The sequence below is a fragment of the Polypterus senegalus genome, chromosome 18, assembly GCF_016835505.1.
Source record: "Polypterus senegalus isolate Bchr_013 chromosome 18, ASM1683550v1, whole genome shotgun sequence".
Taxonomy (NCBI): domain Eukaryota; kingdom Metazoa; phylum Chordata; class Cladistia; order Polypteriformes; family Polypteridae; genus Polypterus; species Polypterus senegalus.
In genome coordinates, this window is record NC_053171.1 from 79,190,171 (window position 1) to 79,208,089 (window position 17,919).

General features: G+C 38.9%; 2 protein-coding genes across 2 annotated transcripts in view; both read right to left on the bottom strand.

Moving 5' to 3' along the window:
* The window catches only part of LOC120518418 (WD repeat-containing protein 47-like), an 88,088-nt gene that overhangs the window by 60,640 nt on the left and 9,529 nt on the right, over positions 1 to 17,919 (bottom strand). The gene's annotated exons all lie outside the window — the stretch shown is intronic.
* Positions 13,602 to 17,919, bottom strand: part of LOC120518420 (E3 ubiquitin-protein ligase RBBP6-like) — a 34,642-nt gene continuing 30,324 nt past the window's right edge. The window contains exon 5 of the mRNA XM_039741202.1: positions 13,602 to 13,709. Coding sequence (XP_039597136.1) covers positions 13,602 to 13,709 — 108 coding nt within the window. The remainder of the gene's footprint in view (positions 13,710 to 17,919) is intronic.

Consider the following 17,919-nt stretch of genomic DNA (forward strand, 5'->3'; position numbering starts at 1 on the left):
ATACACCTTATGAGTTGCCATGATGAAATTCACACAAGTTGGATCAGCCTGAGATTTCAATTTTTGACTTTTGATTTTTGGTGTGACGTTGAATCCAGCCCTCAGTGTGTTGGTGATTTTTGTTCCCATTAACCGTTGTTACATCTTTTTGTTCTCAACGACTTTCTTAGTATTACTTGGTAAAGATTTTCCACTTGAATATTTTATTCATCGAGATGCGATGTGTGATTTCACTGTTCCCTTAATTTTTTTGAGCAGTTAACATTTAATAGTATTTCAAAGTTTGGAATCATTCAGAAATTGACACTTTTTATCAAGATACCATTAAACTGATTTATGAAGACAGCCAAGACATTACTAATATTACTGCTTGAAATAACAGATTTTTATTTTCATTTCTCACAGATGACAGCAAAGCCCCTTTGTCAGCAGCCATTTCTTCAGTATCCTAGTGGTAAAACTCCCTTAGCTTATCCTTAATTTGTCATGTGTTCAACCTAACTGGTTATTAGACAAAACCTTCCTAACTGAATTAGCACCACTGAAAACGTGTTATTCTGTTCAATAAAGCAAGAAAATGTCTTTCCCAGAGTTGCAAGGTACTGGCATTCCTAAAGGTCATTTCTGGGTTCAACAGAGGCCAAAATAAGCCCTGTCAAGAAAAATCTGTCAGTCTATTCCTTTTTTGCAGAATGAAGGTTGTTCCATGCAGCAGATTTACAAGAAACTGAAGATTTCATACAAAGGTGTCTACTGTTGTCTTGAGAGAAGAAAGCAAACTGTGAACTAGATCTACCCAGGATAGAAAAAGAAGCAGAAAGGCCAAGATGAACACAGAGGATAAGAACATCAATAAGAACATCAGAGTTTTTAGTTTGAGAAACAAATGCCTTGCACATCCTCCGTTGGCTTTTTCTTGTGTTAAGTTACGCTATGGTGACGGTGTTTACCTGTATGTTCAATGTGAGCGTAACTATTTACAGATTTTTAAGGCTTACCATGAGTGTTGGAAGGTAAAGCCACAAGAACCACAGTAGAGAGAAGAAACGGTGAGGTGGGGCTCACAGCTACAAAGGTGCAGTGGGTGTGAGACGTGGAGTGCTATGTGGTCAGTATGTAAGGAGGCATCAAGGCAAGAGGTGCTGAGGTGTGTGGGTTAGAAGGAAAATGTATCAAAGACATTTCAGTGAGAGAAAAGGGTCAGAGAGAGAGAAAGATAAAGATTACTTGCCAGAGGGTGATCAGAGTTAGCATGTTTGTGGATGAGCATTTGTCGGGTCGTGGCTCCCTCCTGAGTTATAGCTCATAGAACAGACTATAAAGGGATGCACTTGGTAATTGCGGGGAGCAGCATGAGGTGTCTGTCGGGATTGATGGAAGGGATCCTGAGGGGGTATGAGAAAAAGAAGATCGACATCAGAGGTTGTCTTCTGCTGTTAGTGAAGGGTGCACTGCAATACTCATGAAAGGCCTGAACAAGGAGAGTTCATTTACTCTTAATTATCCCATCAAGCACAGAGAAGTAGGGATAAATGTGGTGAAGTGGACATTTATTTGAGGTTTACATAAGAATATAACAAACATAGAGACCATTCAGTTCATTAAGCCCGCTTATTTAGCTAACAGCTATTTTTACCTTATTTATTCATTAACACTTTCTAGTGTGATTATTTCTCAATTTTTGATATTTGAGTATTTACATCATCTTGTGTTTAATAAAGAAAAGTCAGTTTTTTGCACAATTTTTGCCTGTGTCTCTCCTAGTCACCCTGGTTTATCCTCCATATGCCTTCTTGATACCCCATGGTTAAACTGTTCCAAGGTATCCAGTGGGTACAGGGCATCACATTTACTTAAATACACATCAAATACCAGTGTGATCAGCAACATTGAAAAGGTGATAGCAGGATACTGACTATAATACACTTTTCCAGTCATCTTCCATCCAGGGCCGTCTTAACAGCATTATAGGCCCCTGGGTAAAGCAGTGCACTGGATCCCCTACTTACACGACCACTCGGCAAGTCACAACATACAAAGATTAGCATGGGGTCCCCGGGAAACTGCCCAGCGTGCTCATGTGTTAAGACGGACCTACTTCCATCCAATGTGTGAGTTCTTTTGAGCATTTTAACCTTTTCTTTATTTTCTAATTTCAGACAAGGGGCCTCATGTATAACGCTGTGCGTAGAACTCGCACTATAACATGGCGTAAGCTCAAAAGCCGAAATGTGCTTACGCACAGAAAAATCCAGATGCAGGAATCTGTGCGTACTCCAACTTCCACGTTCTTCCGCTACATAAATCCCGATCAGCGTGAAAAGTAACGCTCGTGCACGCGCTTTATGTAATGCCCCAACTCCTCCCAGAATTATGCCTCTTTGAATATGCAAATCAATATAAATCGCCCTTAAGCTCAGCCTTCTGTGAAAAGATAATGGGAAAAGCACGGGGGAAAATATAAGAATTTCAGCAAATACCAAGTGGAGGCAAAAGAAAAATATATTATTTGTTCAAATAAACCGTGGTATAATCAACAAAAGGAAGTTGATCGAGTGACATAGCGTGTTGGAGAAACATGAAAGCTCACGTTCACAGTGCACAGTCCAGCACAGTGCTGGAAATAAAAAAGAAGTCACATATCAAAGTCGCCGTGAAAAGCCGAGTTGTAGCCCACTGTCTGAGTGTCATATGAAAGCTTATTAGGGTACAGAGAAAAAAGACACACAGTGGGGAAAAAGCACGAAATGTCAACTTCAATCTCGACATTTCCACTTTAATCACGTAGTTTATTTTGTCATTAAAACAGAACATCATAAACGACATCTTAAAATCGTTTAAATAACCAGTTTCTCAAATCACATTGTAATTAAAGTAGCACATTAAATGCTTTGTTTTGTATTTGATCTTCTACTCGTATGTGCTTTATGTGTGTGAATCACTACTTGCTTCTTAAACCGGCTCTCTTCCTCCAACTGGACACAGAATCCATTACATTCGTGATATTACAGCTCTCTGAATAACTAAAATACTGAGATGTATACATGATGTCATTTTCATGATGATATGAGTTAAAGCACGTTATTAAACATGTTTCACTTCGATGAAATAATTTATTGCAGCACCTCATGGGCAGCTCTAGGCTTGTGGTGGCACTGGGCAGAGGAAGAATCGGTGGCTCCTTCGCCCGCCAATGTCAGTAAGGTAGCTTATGCACGGTGGATGGCCACGTCCGTTGCAGACACTGTATAGCCGCCTCGTGCTCATGACACAAGCATTTAACTTTTGCCAAAATTTGTTGCTGCGTTTTTAGCTGTGTCTTTATTTTCACTTTCTGTTTTATATTCTGTATATATTGGCGTAGCCGCCACTGCAGTCCTTGCTTTTCTTTCCTCAAATACCCAATCACCACACAATCAGCTCTGTAATAGAAGTTAGGCCATCTGTAAGCTTAGAGCGTCGATTCTTCAAAACGTTTAAGGAACATTGAAATATCTTCGTAGTACACGTTTAATTATTCTATCCTTCACGACACTCCCAGTGAAGAATATAGATTATTTAAATAAAGTTAAAGTTTTATCTGTTTAATATAATAAACATATTTTGCTGCATTTCACCTTAAAAATGATATCGTCATCATATGTAAATACGCGCTTTATAAAGTGGCTCAGGTTGTGCGGTATTATAAGTACTTATAAGTACAAGCAGTTCTACAAGGAGCAATTGATTGAGTGCGTTTATAGTTCTTGGGATGTAACGGTTTCTGAACCGCGAGGTCCATACAGGAAAGATTTGAAGCATTTTGCCATGGCTGAGGTAGCGTGTACATAATGCCGTATACCAATAATTCTCTTTCCGATCAGCTGCTGCTGTGATTAACACTCAGATACAGTGATATAAATACTCCAAGTGGTGCAGTGAGAGTAATATGGAAAAAGATGATCCGCTGTGGCAACTCCTAATGGGAGCAGCTGAAAGAAGAAGAAGAAGAAGGTGCAGTGAGAGTAACAATGCTAAACCAGTTATGGTATTTGGAATACTATGGCTGTTCCCTGGACCATTATATTGTTACAAGTTAATTACAATCAGATGCGTTACACTATTAAACAATATGCGGTTAGTATCTGTGTATTTATAAAGCCGCATCAGGAAAATAAAGAGTAACCACACAGGAACAGTAGCACTGCTTTGATGCTGGGTGCCGCCAGTCTGCAAAACCGAGCGGAGAACTTGCGTACGACAAAGTATGAGATACCGTGGAAAAGTGCGTGGCTTTACACAAAGTGTAGGTTTTATACATCGCGATTTGAACGTGGAAAAGTTCTTACGCAACATTTCTGTGCGTACGCACCATTTATACATGAAGCCCCTGGTTTTTACTTTGAAAGTCTGCCTCTAAGGCCAGCATCCTGGAATGCTCTGGTCAGGTAAATATGGTAGGGATAGATTTGAATGTAACACAGTCAATAACGCCTTTGTTGCCCTAGAAAAGATCAAGAGAAGGTCTCAGATACATGAAGTCACTTCCACCTGATTATAGGAAGTACCATCTATTCCAGTCCTAACTGGTCTTTCCCTTAAAACCAGAAACCAACATTAAGTCTGGAGCCTTCTCCCAACAAGACAAGTTCTCCTGCAAAAACGGTCTTAATTTGCAGCAAGCCTGCCTTGGCAAAATGGCCCGGAACCTGTGTCAAGAAAACAGACCACCTTGGCCCACCAGCAAAAGCTCGGCCTAAGAATCATAATTGGCCAGTAATGGCCTAGAGAGACTCAGATAAGAAATGACTGAAATTGGCAGGTCATGAAGTGGCTACTACAATGAAAAATCTGAACAGTAAGCAATGAGCTGAACACAAGGATACAGACATCATATAAAACCACAAAACCCAAGTTCTGCTCTGAAAATCAAACTTCTGAACCCAAAAGTAGTTTTTATTACTCAAATCCTCTACCAAATGTAGTACAGGAAGTGAACTTTTGAACTGTGAATCTTTGAAATAATTAATTGAATATTTACTGATAATAATACAATAAAATAATAGCTAAGTATGATGCTTATGATACAGGGAAGTGAAAACAGAATTAGGAATAATGAAATATTACTTATGCATACAAAAGACTTTACTTGGAATGGGGTTTGAAGCCAGTCTCCCAAAAGAGAATAGGTGGCCATGTGCCTCCTAAATGAAATTCAAGCAGTCAAAAATGCACCTCCTGGGAGAAGTTTTATGGGCACAATGTCAATTAAACATAGTGCTACACTTTGAAAACAAATTCATTTTTAATAGGACAGTAACCTCCAAATATCTGATTCCATTTTAGATGATTGCCAATGAATGTGCCAACTTCTGTCCTATTTGTCTTTTTTTATGATGAGCAATGATGCATGATTGTGTTATTAACGAACATATTCCGAAAGCTGCTTCTAGTCTCCAAAAGCAACATCCATCCATATCTAAAATAGAGGAGCAAGAGCCGGGCTCTTGGAGCTGCAAGGCAGCAGTGCTATTATTGGCAAAAAAAAAATGCATTGGACTTTTATGCAGACACCACCATGGCACACACTTTTTAATAATTTCAGTTAAACATGGCTTACATTTGCCTGTTTGACTCTTCATTCTCCTTTACCTTGCACTATAATTTGGTTCATACATGTTAATCAGTTTCTTTTTCTTTTAACCAATTTGTGTCTTTATGTGTACTAATTCTGCTTTTAGTAATTTGTAAATTTATACTTGCATTTCGCCTGAGAACTCTATGCCTGCACTCACTGAAGATCGAATTCTTGAACTTACAACAAGCTATATAATAGATTACCTGTTTCCCCAAATTCTACAATTTAAAATATAGGCTAAAAAATAATAACTACTAATTTTCTGCAATTTTTGCATTAATAATAAGAAATTTTAAACTGGCAGCCAATTTGGCCCAAGGTACCCTGAGTTAATTCAAAGATGCCACTGACTACTTGGCTCTATCCAAGTCATTTCTCTGGTCAGTACTTTCACGTGTACAAAAGTTCAGCTTTTTGACAAATTCACTAAAATGCTGAAGTCTACAGCCTTTCAATAGGCAGACATTGCATTTATACTAAATCTGTCACAAGCTCGTATCTGTAAATGTGTGTTAGTTTGTTTTCATCACAAGTAATAAATAAATGTAACTCACCTAAACAGTCCACCTGAACTCAAGAGATGAGATCCGCAACAAAGATGACTAAAGAGCTTTGTCATGTTCTGAACCAAGAGCGCCTCAAAAAGTACTTTAAAGACAGAACACATTCTGTGGGATGAACCAACTTGTAGTTGAGGAGTTCTTAGAAAAATAATCTGCTTTGTATGTGTGTTCAGAAAATGTATCATTTGAAATAAAATTCATCATTAAAATTATTAAAATCAGCAAACATTGTTAAATGAATTAATTAGTCCTGGTGGAACAGAATAAATAATTTATAATATAACATTTGCATGATCATTCAACCCCAGGAAATTCTACAAATGGTAGTGGTTAAATATAATCCATTGTACTTGTTTTTCTGTGCCATTTGAGGAAGGCACAGCAGTGCTGTAGGTTGCTCTCCTCTTCTTAGATGTTGAAGTATTATCAGGTCTCTCTGTGTGTCTCTCACTGCTTCAAGGGTCAGACTCTTTTAAGATGCTTGCTTCCGTGTCCACATCTGCATGGCCAATTGTGCATTCATGTGACCCATCCCTCCACCCAGGGCTTTGTACAGACCTGGTGCTGTCCGGCGAGTGGGTGGGACCTCCAGTTTCTACTTAGTGGTTAAATATAATCTATTTTACTTGTTTTTCTGTCACATCTGAGAAAGATATAGAGTTTCTGCTGCCCCGTCACAGCACTTGGCCATATTTGGCCAGAACAATATCTTTTGGTTTTTTATCATGGCTATGTGGATTTCTTCTCATCTTCTAAATGGACTTCATTTATGTTGATCAGTTTCAAACTACTGTCTAAACAACTCTATCTTTATATGTACTTAAATCTGGTAAATTCTGCATTTGTAGCTACCTGTAAGCTTGTCACATCATTCTATGCCCACACTACATGTAAAAAGAATAAACTGAATATACTGAATTGAATATTCAGGCTTGTGAATAAACATACCCTGTAGTGAAATGGGGTCTCATTCCTGATGGATTTATACTTGACAACAAGCTAATCACAATCATTCATGACTGCCCCCTGGTACAAGGTCTACACTACCACCACTGTTGCTCCAATCCATGAGCAAAACCAAGGAGCTGGTGGTGGATTTTAGGAGACCCAGGCCCCTCATGGACCCCGTGATCATCAGAGGTGACTGTGCGCAGAGAGTGCAGACATATAAATACCTGGGAGTGCTGCTGGATGATAAATTGGACTGGACTGCCAACACTGATGCTCTGTGCAAGAGAGGACCGTGCCGACTATACTTTCTTAGAAGGCTGGCACCCTTCAACATCTGCAATAAGATGCTGCAGATGTTCTATCAGACGGTTGTGGCGAGTGCCCTCTTCTATGAGGTGGTGTGCTGGGGAGGCAGCATAAAGAAGAGGGATGCCTCACGCCTGGACAAACTGGTGAGGAAGGCAGGCTCTATTGTAGACACAGACATCCGTGGCAGAGCGACGGGCGCTGAGCAGGCTCCTGTCAATAATGGAGAATCCACTGCATCCACTGAACAGGATCATCTTCAGACAGAGGAGCAGCTTCAGAGACAGACTGCTGTCACCGTCCTGCTCCACTGACAGACTGAGGAGATCCCCACACTATGTGACTCTTCAGTTCCACCCAGGGGGGTAAACGTTAACATTATACAAAGTTATTGTCTGTTATACCTTAATTTTTATCACTCTTTAATTTAATATTGTTTTTTTTATCAGTATGCTGCTGCTGGAGTATGTGAATTCCACCTATCTATCTATCTATCTATCTATCTATCTATCTATCTATCTATTGCCCCTTGTGATTAATAAAGTATCTATCTATCTATCTATCTATCTATCTATCTATCTATCTATCTATCTATCTATCTATCTATCTATCTAATTGTTTTCTTAAAAAAAGCCATTATATCAGATCCCACTGCACACAATGAAGGAAATGAGTAGACTGCAAGTCATTAGAGCAAATGGACAAGATCATCTACAAACAGCAAACATTTGTAGTCCCTAAAGTGGATAACCACAAAGACTCAGCTTTACCTTCATAATCATAAATAAAAGAGGACACAGGATGAATCCTTGGTCGAGTTGTATCAGGTCCATTCAGGTTGGGGAGCATGCACTGGTATAGCATGTTGCAACACCCACCAGATGACGAAACAGCTCGGAATCCTGGTTGGCAACAACCAAGGCAGACACGTGCTCTGAAAATGTCCCTCTATCTGCCACAGCCAGGTGTTTCATCGGCGTCCCCTTGACCTGTTCCAGCCACTCAGGTCCTCAACAATGAGGATCCTGCAAGCCAGATTTACCCTCGGGGAACCACACTACATGGCCATAGTGCCGTAACTGATGCTACCTTACAATGCAAGTATAATGTACCACATTCGAGCAATCACCCATTCAACACAAAGTCAAACTAGCGGTTCTCAAGGATTTTCTGTACAGACACAGTACCAAAGGAGTCTAGTCTTCGTCTCAGGTCACTGGATAGCGCCAGTGTCTCGCAACCATATAGCAAAACAGGAAGCACCAGGACTCTAAAGACTTGGACCTTTGTCCTTTTTGATAGATATCAGGAGTGCCACACACCCTTTTCCAGCAACCTCATGACCCAAAATGCTCTCCCAGTTCGTCTACTAACTCCAAAGGAAGAGTCACCAGAAACATGAATGTCACTGCCAAGGTAAGTAAACCTCTCGACAAGGTCAACACTCTCTCCACAGACAGACAGAGGCAGTTGTATCCCCATCATAAATTCAATCTACCTCGCTCCATTAAGTGCAATAGTGCAGACATAATACTCTCTTTGCACATACTGGGACCAAATTACATGCAGAACCGAAGCTGGAATCCCATTATCCTCTGACATAAACCTTGTTTTTAATCTAGATACCTTTCAGAAACACACATGGCTCTTCCAATATCCTTATAATAACAAAGATATTATCTCTCAGCATGTGGAAATCCATGGATGGTGTAAGGAGTCTCCAGCAAACTGGCTGACATGCCAGCATAAAACTGTTCATAAATCAACACTATGGTTGATTTAACAGTTCTGAGTGGCAGACATTGCACTAGGCAATCTCTTAATTGTTACACATGCAAGGTGTAATATATAAAATCTCATAAAATGTCTTCATTTCAAAAGGTGAACCAAAACTCTTTGAGTCAGTAAACTATCAAAAACAAAAATCCAAAAGATTCTTATATTTTTCAGTGATGGAGATTATTTCCCAAAATTCAGACTATTCTACTTTCCATTAAACAAACTGTTGTAAAGTTGGTCACTGCAACACTACAATCCAATGGACATACACTTACATGACTACCCATCACAACAACGTTCACATGACCGCAACTCCTTTCATGGTCTTGAAGACATGACTGGCATGTGACACTTGGAGTGCAAATGCAAAGTGAAAATAATTGTATCCGGGACAGATGTACCATCAAGGCATTCTGGGAGAAGACCCGGGGCCCACAACAACAAGGAGCCCTCCCCCCAGCTGATGAAACGATTGACCAAGAATAAAAAGGATGACTTCCACTGAAGGTTCAGCAATTCGCTGCTGTGGTAGAAATTTTATATCTTATTAAGGGAAATAAACGTCTCCTAACAGGACAAATCAGTTATTCAGTCATTGTATCTTTCAATTACTTCTCAGCAAAATAGTGATGGGTCATTCTTGAACGATTCGTTCATTTTGAACGAATCTTTAATGTGACTCGGGAAGAACGAGTCATCTCGTGGGAGTGATTCGTTCAGTCGCGCATGCGCATTTGCGCAACTTCCTATAGTTTCTGTATTGAAATTATTGATTCACCTGTTTCGAGTCTTCGGATTTTTCGAGTCGTTCGTTCATCAAATGACAGCCCCATAAGCTTAACCAACTCAGTCTGAGCCGGAAACAGAATTGATTAGTTCATCTCTCGAGTCTTTGGGTTCGAGTCGTTCGTTCATCACATGACAGCCCCATAAGCTTAACCAACTCAGTCTGAGCCGGAAACAGAATTGATTAGTTCATCTCTCGAGTCTTTGGGTTCGAGTCGTTCGTTCATCACATGACAGCCCCATAAGCTTAACCAACTCAGTCTGAGCCGGAAACAGAATTGATTAGTTCATTCCTCGAGTCGTTCGTTCTTTTGTCACGTGACCACTTACCGGCTCAGTACCTCAGTCAAATACTAACGTAAAATTCCATTTATTGTATTTTGGATCATATTTAGAAATTATCATAAAATTATCAAAAATATCTAAAACGCATTTTCTTATGAATAAAAAAGGTCTGTCAATTTCTGTCACTATGATTTTGTTACTGTTTCTTGAGGATCTGCGGTGTGTTATTTTATAAATAAATAATCCTGTTACAAATAAATTATTGATTAATTTGTCCTTTCATTGTCTTTGTCTATCAGTAAACAAACACTAGGCTATATAATAAAATAATCCAAGCCTACAATTACAAAGTACTTATAGTTAATAATTGTACGCTATTCTATAGCAGTGTTCATTTTTACTCCAATTTTGAGTTTCCTGGTATAATAATTGTTTTTCCTATGCAGACTTAACATATTGATTTAATATTTGTATAAAAAGATTGGTCAAAAAGGACATAATGACAAAGTAAAAGCAAATAACATTTTGAATTTGAATGAATAAGGTTAGTTTAAAATATTAAGGCTATGATAACTTAAACGTCAAGTTGTAAGTTACAACTTGTAACCCAAAATGAAATAAAAACTGGAGAGTTAAAGTCATTTACTTAAAAATATAATGTGCTAGGGTCAGAGATCAAATCAAGTATCAGACATACTTGTTTTGTTTTTGTTTTTTTACAGTGGATTCTAATCTTCATAAAATACAATACCTTGTTGTATGATTTATGAAACTTTTTTGAGTCACTTACTATATGTTTAGGCCATAATAAATTACCTTCAATGTTTACAAGTTGTTTTTTTTAACTGAAAAGTCACATGTACTTACCAATGATACTTAATAACTTGTAACTAAATAAATTTTATACTTGATTACTTAACTGTGCAGTTATTTACTAAATCAGATTGTCTTTGTAAACTATACTTTTGAAACACTCACACTTTAGACACTGTGTACACACTCTTGAATTGTTTTTATTGTTTATTTTTGTGGGAGAAAAGCTTTATAGCAAAGAGGATAACTATACACAAATGAATTAAAACAATTTACATAAAAATAATTACAAATTAAAAGATACTAAAGCTACAGAGCCTAATAACCTTAACAAATTAACTTAAAAATCACAATATATATATCAAAAAAATTGCACAACAAGCTAGGCTTTAAAAAAAATAATAAAAATAAATAACCTTTAAAATAAATAACACTTTTGTGCCTAAAAGGCTTTATAGCAAAGAGGATAACTATTCCCAAATGAATTAAAAACATCTTAAATAAAAATAGGCCTAAATGAAAAAAATAAATAAATAAAATAAAGCCACGGGGCCTAATAACCTTAACAAATTAACTCACAATATTAAAATATATATATACTGCACTACAAGCTAGGCTTTTTAAAAATAAATACAAATAAATAAGCTTTAAAATAAATAACACACGGTGGCTATATTTTTAGGACTTGCTTTAAGGCATATTTGCGTTCAAAAAAACAAGCTCCCGGACCTTGGATGGGCTTAGTCTGTTTAGTCTGTTTCTTCTGTCTGAGATAATCTGCCCAGTTTTCGAAAAAAAATCTTTCAGATGGCACAGATGTTGCCACAATGCAAAGTCTTGCCTTCATGACCTCAGAAAGGGTTTTGTATACAGCAGAACATCTCCTCCACCAGGCCAGAGGGTCTGATGTGCGGGGTAAGAGTGGCTCTGCAAGGTAGGCCCGCATCTCCATCATAGCATCTATCTTAGAAGTGGTAGCAGAAGGCCTCAAGCTTGCTACCCTTTCATCAAAGTCCTCCCAGAACATGGCCCCTGTACTGGCAGTCGCACTAGGGTCTGAAGCATTCTCCTCCTCCTCACTCTGAGCTGGGTTAATAGCTGCTGCAGCTGCTGTAACCCTCTTTACTGTGTCTTCTGCTGCCTGGAGATTGACAAAGGCTTGCTTTTTGAACCTTGGGTCAAGGCAAGTAGCATCAGCAAGCTTCTCAATGTGTTCCACTTTGCCAAACCACCTAGTCATTTCTGACATCAGCGAATCCACTAGCTTTTTAACAGGGCCAAAGCTGGAGGGATTTCTTTGATATCGGACAACAATCTTCTGAAGACCTCTTGTCATCAAAATGACTTTGGAGGCAGTCACAAACCTACGAAGAGTAAAATTTGTTTATAAATTAATTATAACAAAATCAAAATCAGTACTGCATATACTGTACTTCTCTGTTAAAAATAAGGTTACAAACGAACATACATCATAAGAGACAGAGTTTAAAATGTGGTTTTAAAATAAATAATAATAAAATGTATTACTTACTTTTCTGCACTCACTTCAGTGGTGACCTCCTCAAATGGCTTAATAATGTCCAAAATTTCTCTGGACATTTCCCATTCGTCTGGCGACAAGTTTGGCAGAGATGCATTAGTTAGTGCCAGAGTGGAGATGATTGGATGTTTGATTTCCGTAAATCTTTTCAACATATAATATGTTGAATTCCACCTTGTGGCCACATCCTGTTTTAACCGCAATGGCTCTTGACCCATCTGTTTTTGTGCATCCTTGAGTTTGTCTGAAGCAACTGTACTTCTATGGAAGTATTCAACTATTGTCTTGACCTTCTGCAATATTGCTTGGACCTCCTGCAATGCAGCTCTGACAATCAGGTTCAGCATATGGGCGAAACAAGGTATGTGGTCCCAGTGGAGATGGTCTTTCAGGGCTGAAACAATGTTGCTGGCATTGTCTGTGACACAAGCTACTATTTTGTCACCCACACCCCATTCATTTGTAACCCTTGTCAGCTCCCTTGCCAGGTGAGCAGCAGTGTGTCTGTCTGTCAAAGCAAAGCAGTCCAGGAGATAGGAGGTCATCTGAAAGTCCTCTATGAAATGACATGTCACAGTCATGTAACTTGTTGTAGTCAAAGAGGTCCAGCAGTCTGTTGTGAGACAAACAGCAGAGGCAATCTTGATTTTGTCTATTATATCACCTCTTAACTTTTCATACAGCCTAGGCATTACAGTTTTTGATAGTGTTTTTCTGCTAGGTAGACTATATGACGGGTCCAGAAGATGTGAATACTCCTTGAAGCCCTTATCCTCCACTATAGAAAATGGCTGGAAGTCACAAGCAATCATTCTCACCAGAGCCTCATCAAGTTTTCGTTGTCTTAATGGATCCATTGGTCTTGTTGCAAAACTGCTCATTGAAGTTTGCTGTTGTGGCCTCCTAACTGCTCCTTGCATGGTAGTGTCTTCTGCTGGTGTACTGAATACTGTAGATGTGGTCAGCGTGCCAGCCAAAGCCGTCGAAGGTCCAGCAGAAGAAGTCCTGGTGGTAAAAACAGCTCCACTTGCTGCAGGGCTATCATCTTCATTCCCTGTTCTAACTTGTGCTAAGAGCACAGTTGGATGTGAGGATTTAAGGTGCCTCCTCAAATTAGAGCTGCTTCCTCCTTTAGTTGAAAAACTTTTTTTGCATATGTTGCATTTTGCTTCAGTGGCTGAAGTTGCCACAAAATGAGTCCAAACATCACTCCTTTTTCTAGTGCTCATTCTCCTGAGGTGTTAAAACCTGTCTTAGACTCTTCTCTGCTCCTCACCTAGTGCAAAACAAGGGGGGATGGGTGTGGAATGGTCACCGTTCCCTTGGTGACAGTCTTGAGTGACAGTTGTCCTTCAGCTGAACCATTGGTTAAACCTTTGTGTGACCCTAGCACATTATATTTTTAAGTAAATGACTTTAACTCTCCAGTTTTTATTTCATTTTGGGTTACAACTTGAAGTTTAAGTTATCATAACCTTAATATTTTAAACTAACCTTATTCATTCAAATTCAAAATGTTATTTGCTTTTACTTTGTCATTATGTCCTTTTTGACCAATCTTTTTATACAAATATTAGATCAATATGTTAAGTTCGCATAGGAAAAACAATTATTATACCAGGAAACTCAAAATTGGAGTAAAAATGAACACTGCTATAGAATAGTGTACGATTATTAACTATAAGTACTTTGTAATTGTAGGCTTGGATTATTTTATTATATAGCCTAGTGTTTGTTTACTGATAGACAAAGACAATGAAAGGACAAATTAATCAATAATTTATTTGTAACAGGATTATTTATTTATAAAATAACACACCACAGATCCTCAAGAAACAGTAACAAAATCATAGTGACAGAAATTGACAGACCTTTTTTATGTATAAGAAAATGCGTTTCAGATATTTTTGATAATTTTATGATAATTTCTAAATATGATCCAAAATAAAATAAATGGAATTTTACGTTAGTATTTGACTGAGGTACTGAGCCGGTAAGTGGTCACGTGACAAAAGAACGAACGACTCGAAAGACTCGAGGAATGAACCGATCGATTCTCTTTCCGCCTCAGACTGCATAGGTTAAGCTTATGGGGCTGTCACGTGATGAACGAACGACTCAAACCCGAAAACTTGTCAGATAAGAGGCGAGGTGAGCGAATCATAGACTAAAGACCCAGGTAAACAATTAATTAATATTTTCTGTTTCTTATAGCATTATAGTTTTGTCTTGTTTGTAGTGTGATCAACATTTGTGTAAGCAGTAGATGTGTTAGGGAGGTAACAGGTAACATTTTAATTATATTTTGCTAAAATGAACGAAATGAATTCGTTCATTTTGCTGAACGAGACTCAAAGGTCCGAGTCGGTAAAATGATCCGAACTTCCCATCACTACAGCAAAATGTCTTGGAGGGAGCATTCTTCAAAAGCAGTCTGCTTCATCCTGGTCAGAATGGTCAGAATTTACATACAGTGCCAATCAATGCGAACATTTACTCTGGTTGGTTCATTAGTTTACATCCAAATAATTTATATAAAATAAAAGTCTATTATATTATATTCTAGTTCTTCTTACACCTTTTGAGATGAACCACCACCCCTGAAATTACTGTGAATAACAACTGTCCATTCTCGTTTATAGGACATCTGCTGATTTCTTAGTCATCTCTTAGTCATCCCTCAGTACATTTTGTATATTACATCAACCTTTTTTTCTGGCACATTCTTTATTTACTTGACCATCTTAGTATTTTTCCTAAACCAATTCTTAAATTTCAGTGTACATTTTGTTGTTCACTTCACCTTCATCTTGTTTCTGACATTTATTAACTCTTTACACTATTTCTATAAGATGAATGCTCTGTTATCCTAAAATTATTCTTCCACACTGTACACTGAATGCAAGAGTGGGAAATATCGCATTATATGACCGGGTGTCCACACGTTACATTGTTAACAGTATGATCAGGTCTTTGTTAAGGAGTTGAGTCATCCAGGGTCCTGTGGAGGTCTTATTTTGAGCTTGATTACATGCAAATTCAAATGTATAAATTAAAATTTATAAAGCCGAGGGGGTGTTATCTTTCTATGAGCGGTTCACATTATCTTCCCCTTTTTTTGGAAATGAGATCCATGATCCCATTCTGCCTATCCTAAAATGTAATCTCTGCCTTTAATGCAATGCTAAAAAAGTGCTTTAAGCAAGACAACGCAAAAAAAATGAAAATATCGAGCATCTTTTTAACAGCAAAAATGCCCCCAGTTGCAGCAGGATCTTCCACTACCGTGTGATGGGTTGCATCACAAGCTTTAGTTTATTAAACAGAACTAGGGGGCTCCACCCCCTGCTCGCTTCACTCACCTACCCCCATGTTTGGTTTACCGGATATACAATTTAAAGAGATTATTATTTTCATGGGAATTGTTACATATGCATTATTTTCACTTTTACTTTAAAAACTTTTGTAAAAACAATACTTGTCCTTTATTTGCGGCCCCGGGTGTGGTTACATCTCTTTCTCGCAGGAGGTATAACGCTGCTCACGTTGTGAAGGGGGCAGCTGAACACACGCTAAGGAGATGCCGTCGGATCATCTGCTGTCTTTCTGCTGCTGGCAAGCTGCCTGTTCTGCTTGTCGCATGGCATTGTTTTAAGAGCTGGGAGCACATGAAGCGTGTCTGCCAAAAGCAATCCAACAACTGCTAAGTTAGATGTCCGTGGACTTGTTTTAAATGATGGCTCACTGCCTTGTCTCGCGAGACGTTGTAAAAACAATCCTTGTCCTTTATTTCCGGCACCGAGCGTGGTTACATCTCTTTCTCACAGGATGTATAACGCTGCTCGCGTTGTGAATGGGGGGCCCTCTGCTGTTGTGCTGCCCTTCGATCATTTTAAAGCCTGTACAGCCGCTCTCCTTTTTGCCACTTCGTGTCTCTGCTGCTCGCGTTGTGATCGATTCTCCGTGATCATAAATATACACCTGACCGAATTGTGTTTTCTTAGAAATTAAACTTGTCGTTGCTTTAACTGTTGCGGGGCCACAGATTCTCATAGCATATGGTTCAATATTGTGTAAATCTACATTTTGTGCATTGAATGATGTGAAGGCGAAAATAACTGTTTTCTGCTCTTTGCCTTTTATTTCTGACCTCGCTTGTCCTGCTATTTTTTCAATCACACCTGGTACTGATGATTAATTTCCTTTTGTTTGCACTAATGCAATCTTTACTATCTTTCTTTTTTTTGATATTGTAGCGACTGACGTAATAAAGTTTCACAAAAGTTTTACTTGAACAATCGCCGACTTCGTAACCCCAAACACAACTTTCTAGCACCCTCTCCAACCCCTCATCCCCCAGGTCTTACCCCCTCTTACCGCATCAATCAATACCTGCTATCAGTCTTCCGTGCTGTACTCCGCCCTCCCTCAATTGGACCTAACAGTCACTTTAAACAAAAAAGGTTTCAACATGGCTGGGACGCTACAATACTTTCAAATTTTACTGCTTTAATATTCTTTACCTTTCTCTGCATGTGCATCGTGCCATCGTTTGTTTGAGCCTTTCGAATTCCACTGCTTTTATAATCTCTTATCTGCCTTTTTTTCTCTTCAACACTTTTGGGTCTCTTTTCTCCACGCTGCTCTTTCTTCTTTGCTTAGTTGTTGACATTTCATCTAGAACGCATTGTCCTTATACGCTTTATATATGCTGAGGGCACAGGATCTGTGTGTGCTACGTGCCTTTACACGACTGAGTGTTTTGCTGGCCGTGCTCTTACTTGATATTGTTTGCGTCTTGCAGGTGTTTTTAGTGTCTTTCAAGAACTAGAAAGATCACGTCTCGTCACCTTGCTTTTCCTTTCTAGGATCACACTTAACCTCCAGGGCAGAGGAGGAAGGAGGAAGCCAGTGATGAGTAAAGAGGATATGGATTCAGGTGAGGGTAGCAGGCCATGCATGGTGGATGTTGTGGGAGAAAAGAAGGAGAAAGCGAGAGAGACTAGTCCGTCTGAGAGTGGACAGGCATGCACTTTTATTTGCCAGTGGAGTTATTGAAATGTAGAGTTTTTGAAGAGGGAACGTGAAGCAAGACTGGCATCACAGAGTGAGCCCTCATTAGAGGGAATGAAAGCAGCAAGGGGATTGATCACAACAGTCCATGGCCGTATAAAACCAGGTGGAAGACAGAAGAGAGCTTCTTTCACCATGACCATCCTAGGAGTGGAGTATACCCAAGGGGAGCCAATGAGTGAAGAAGAAACCCCTTAAGTGTTATT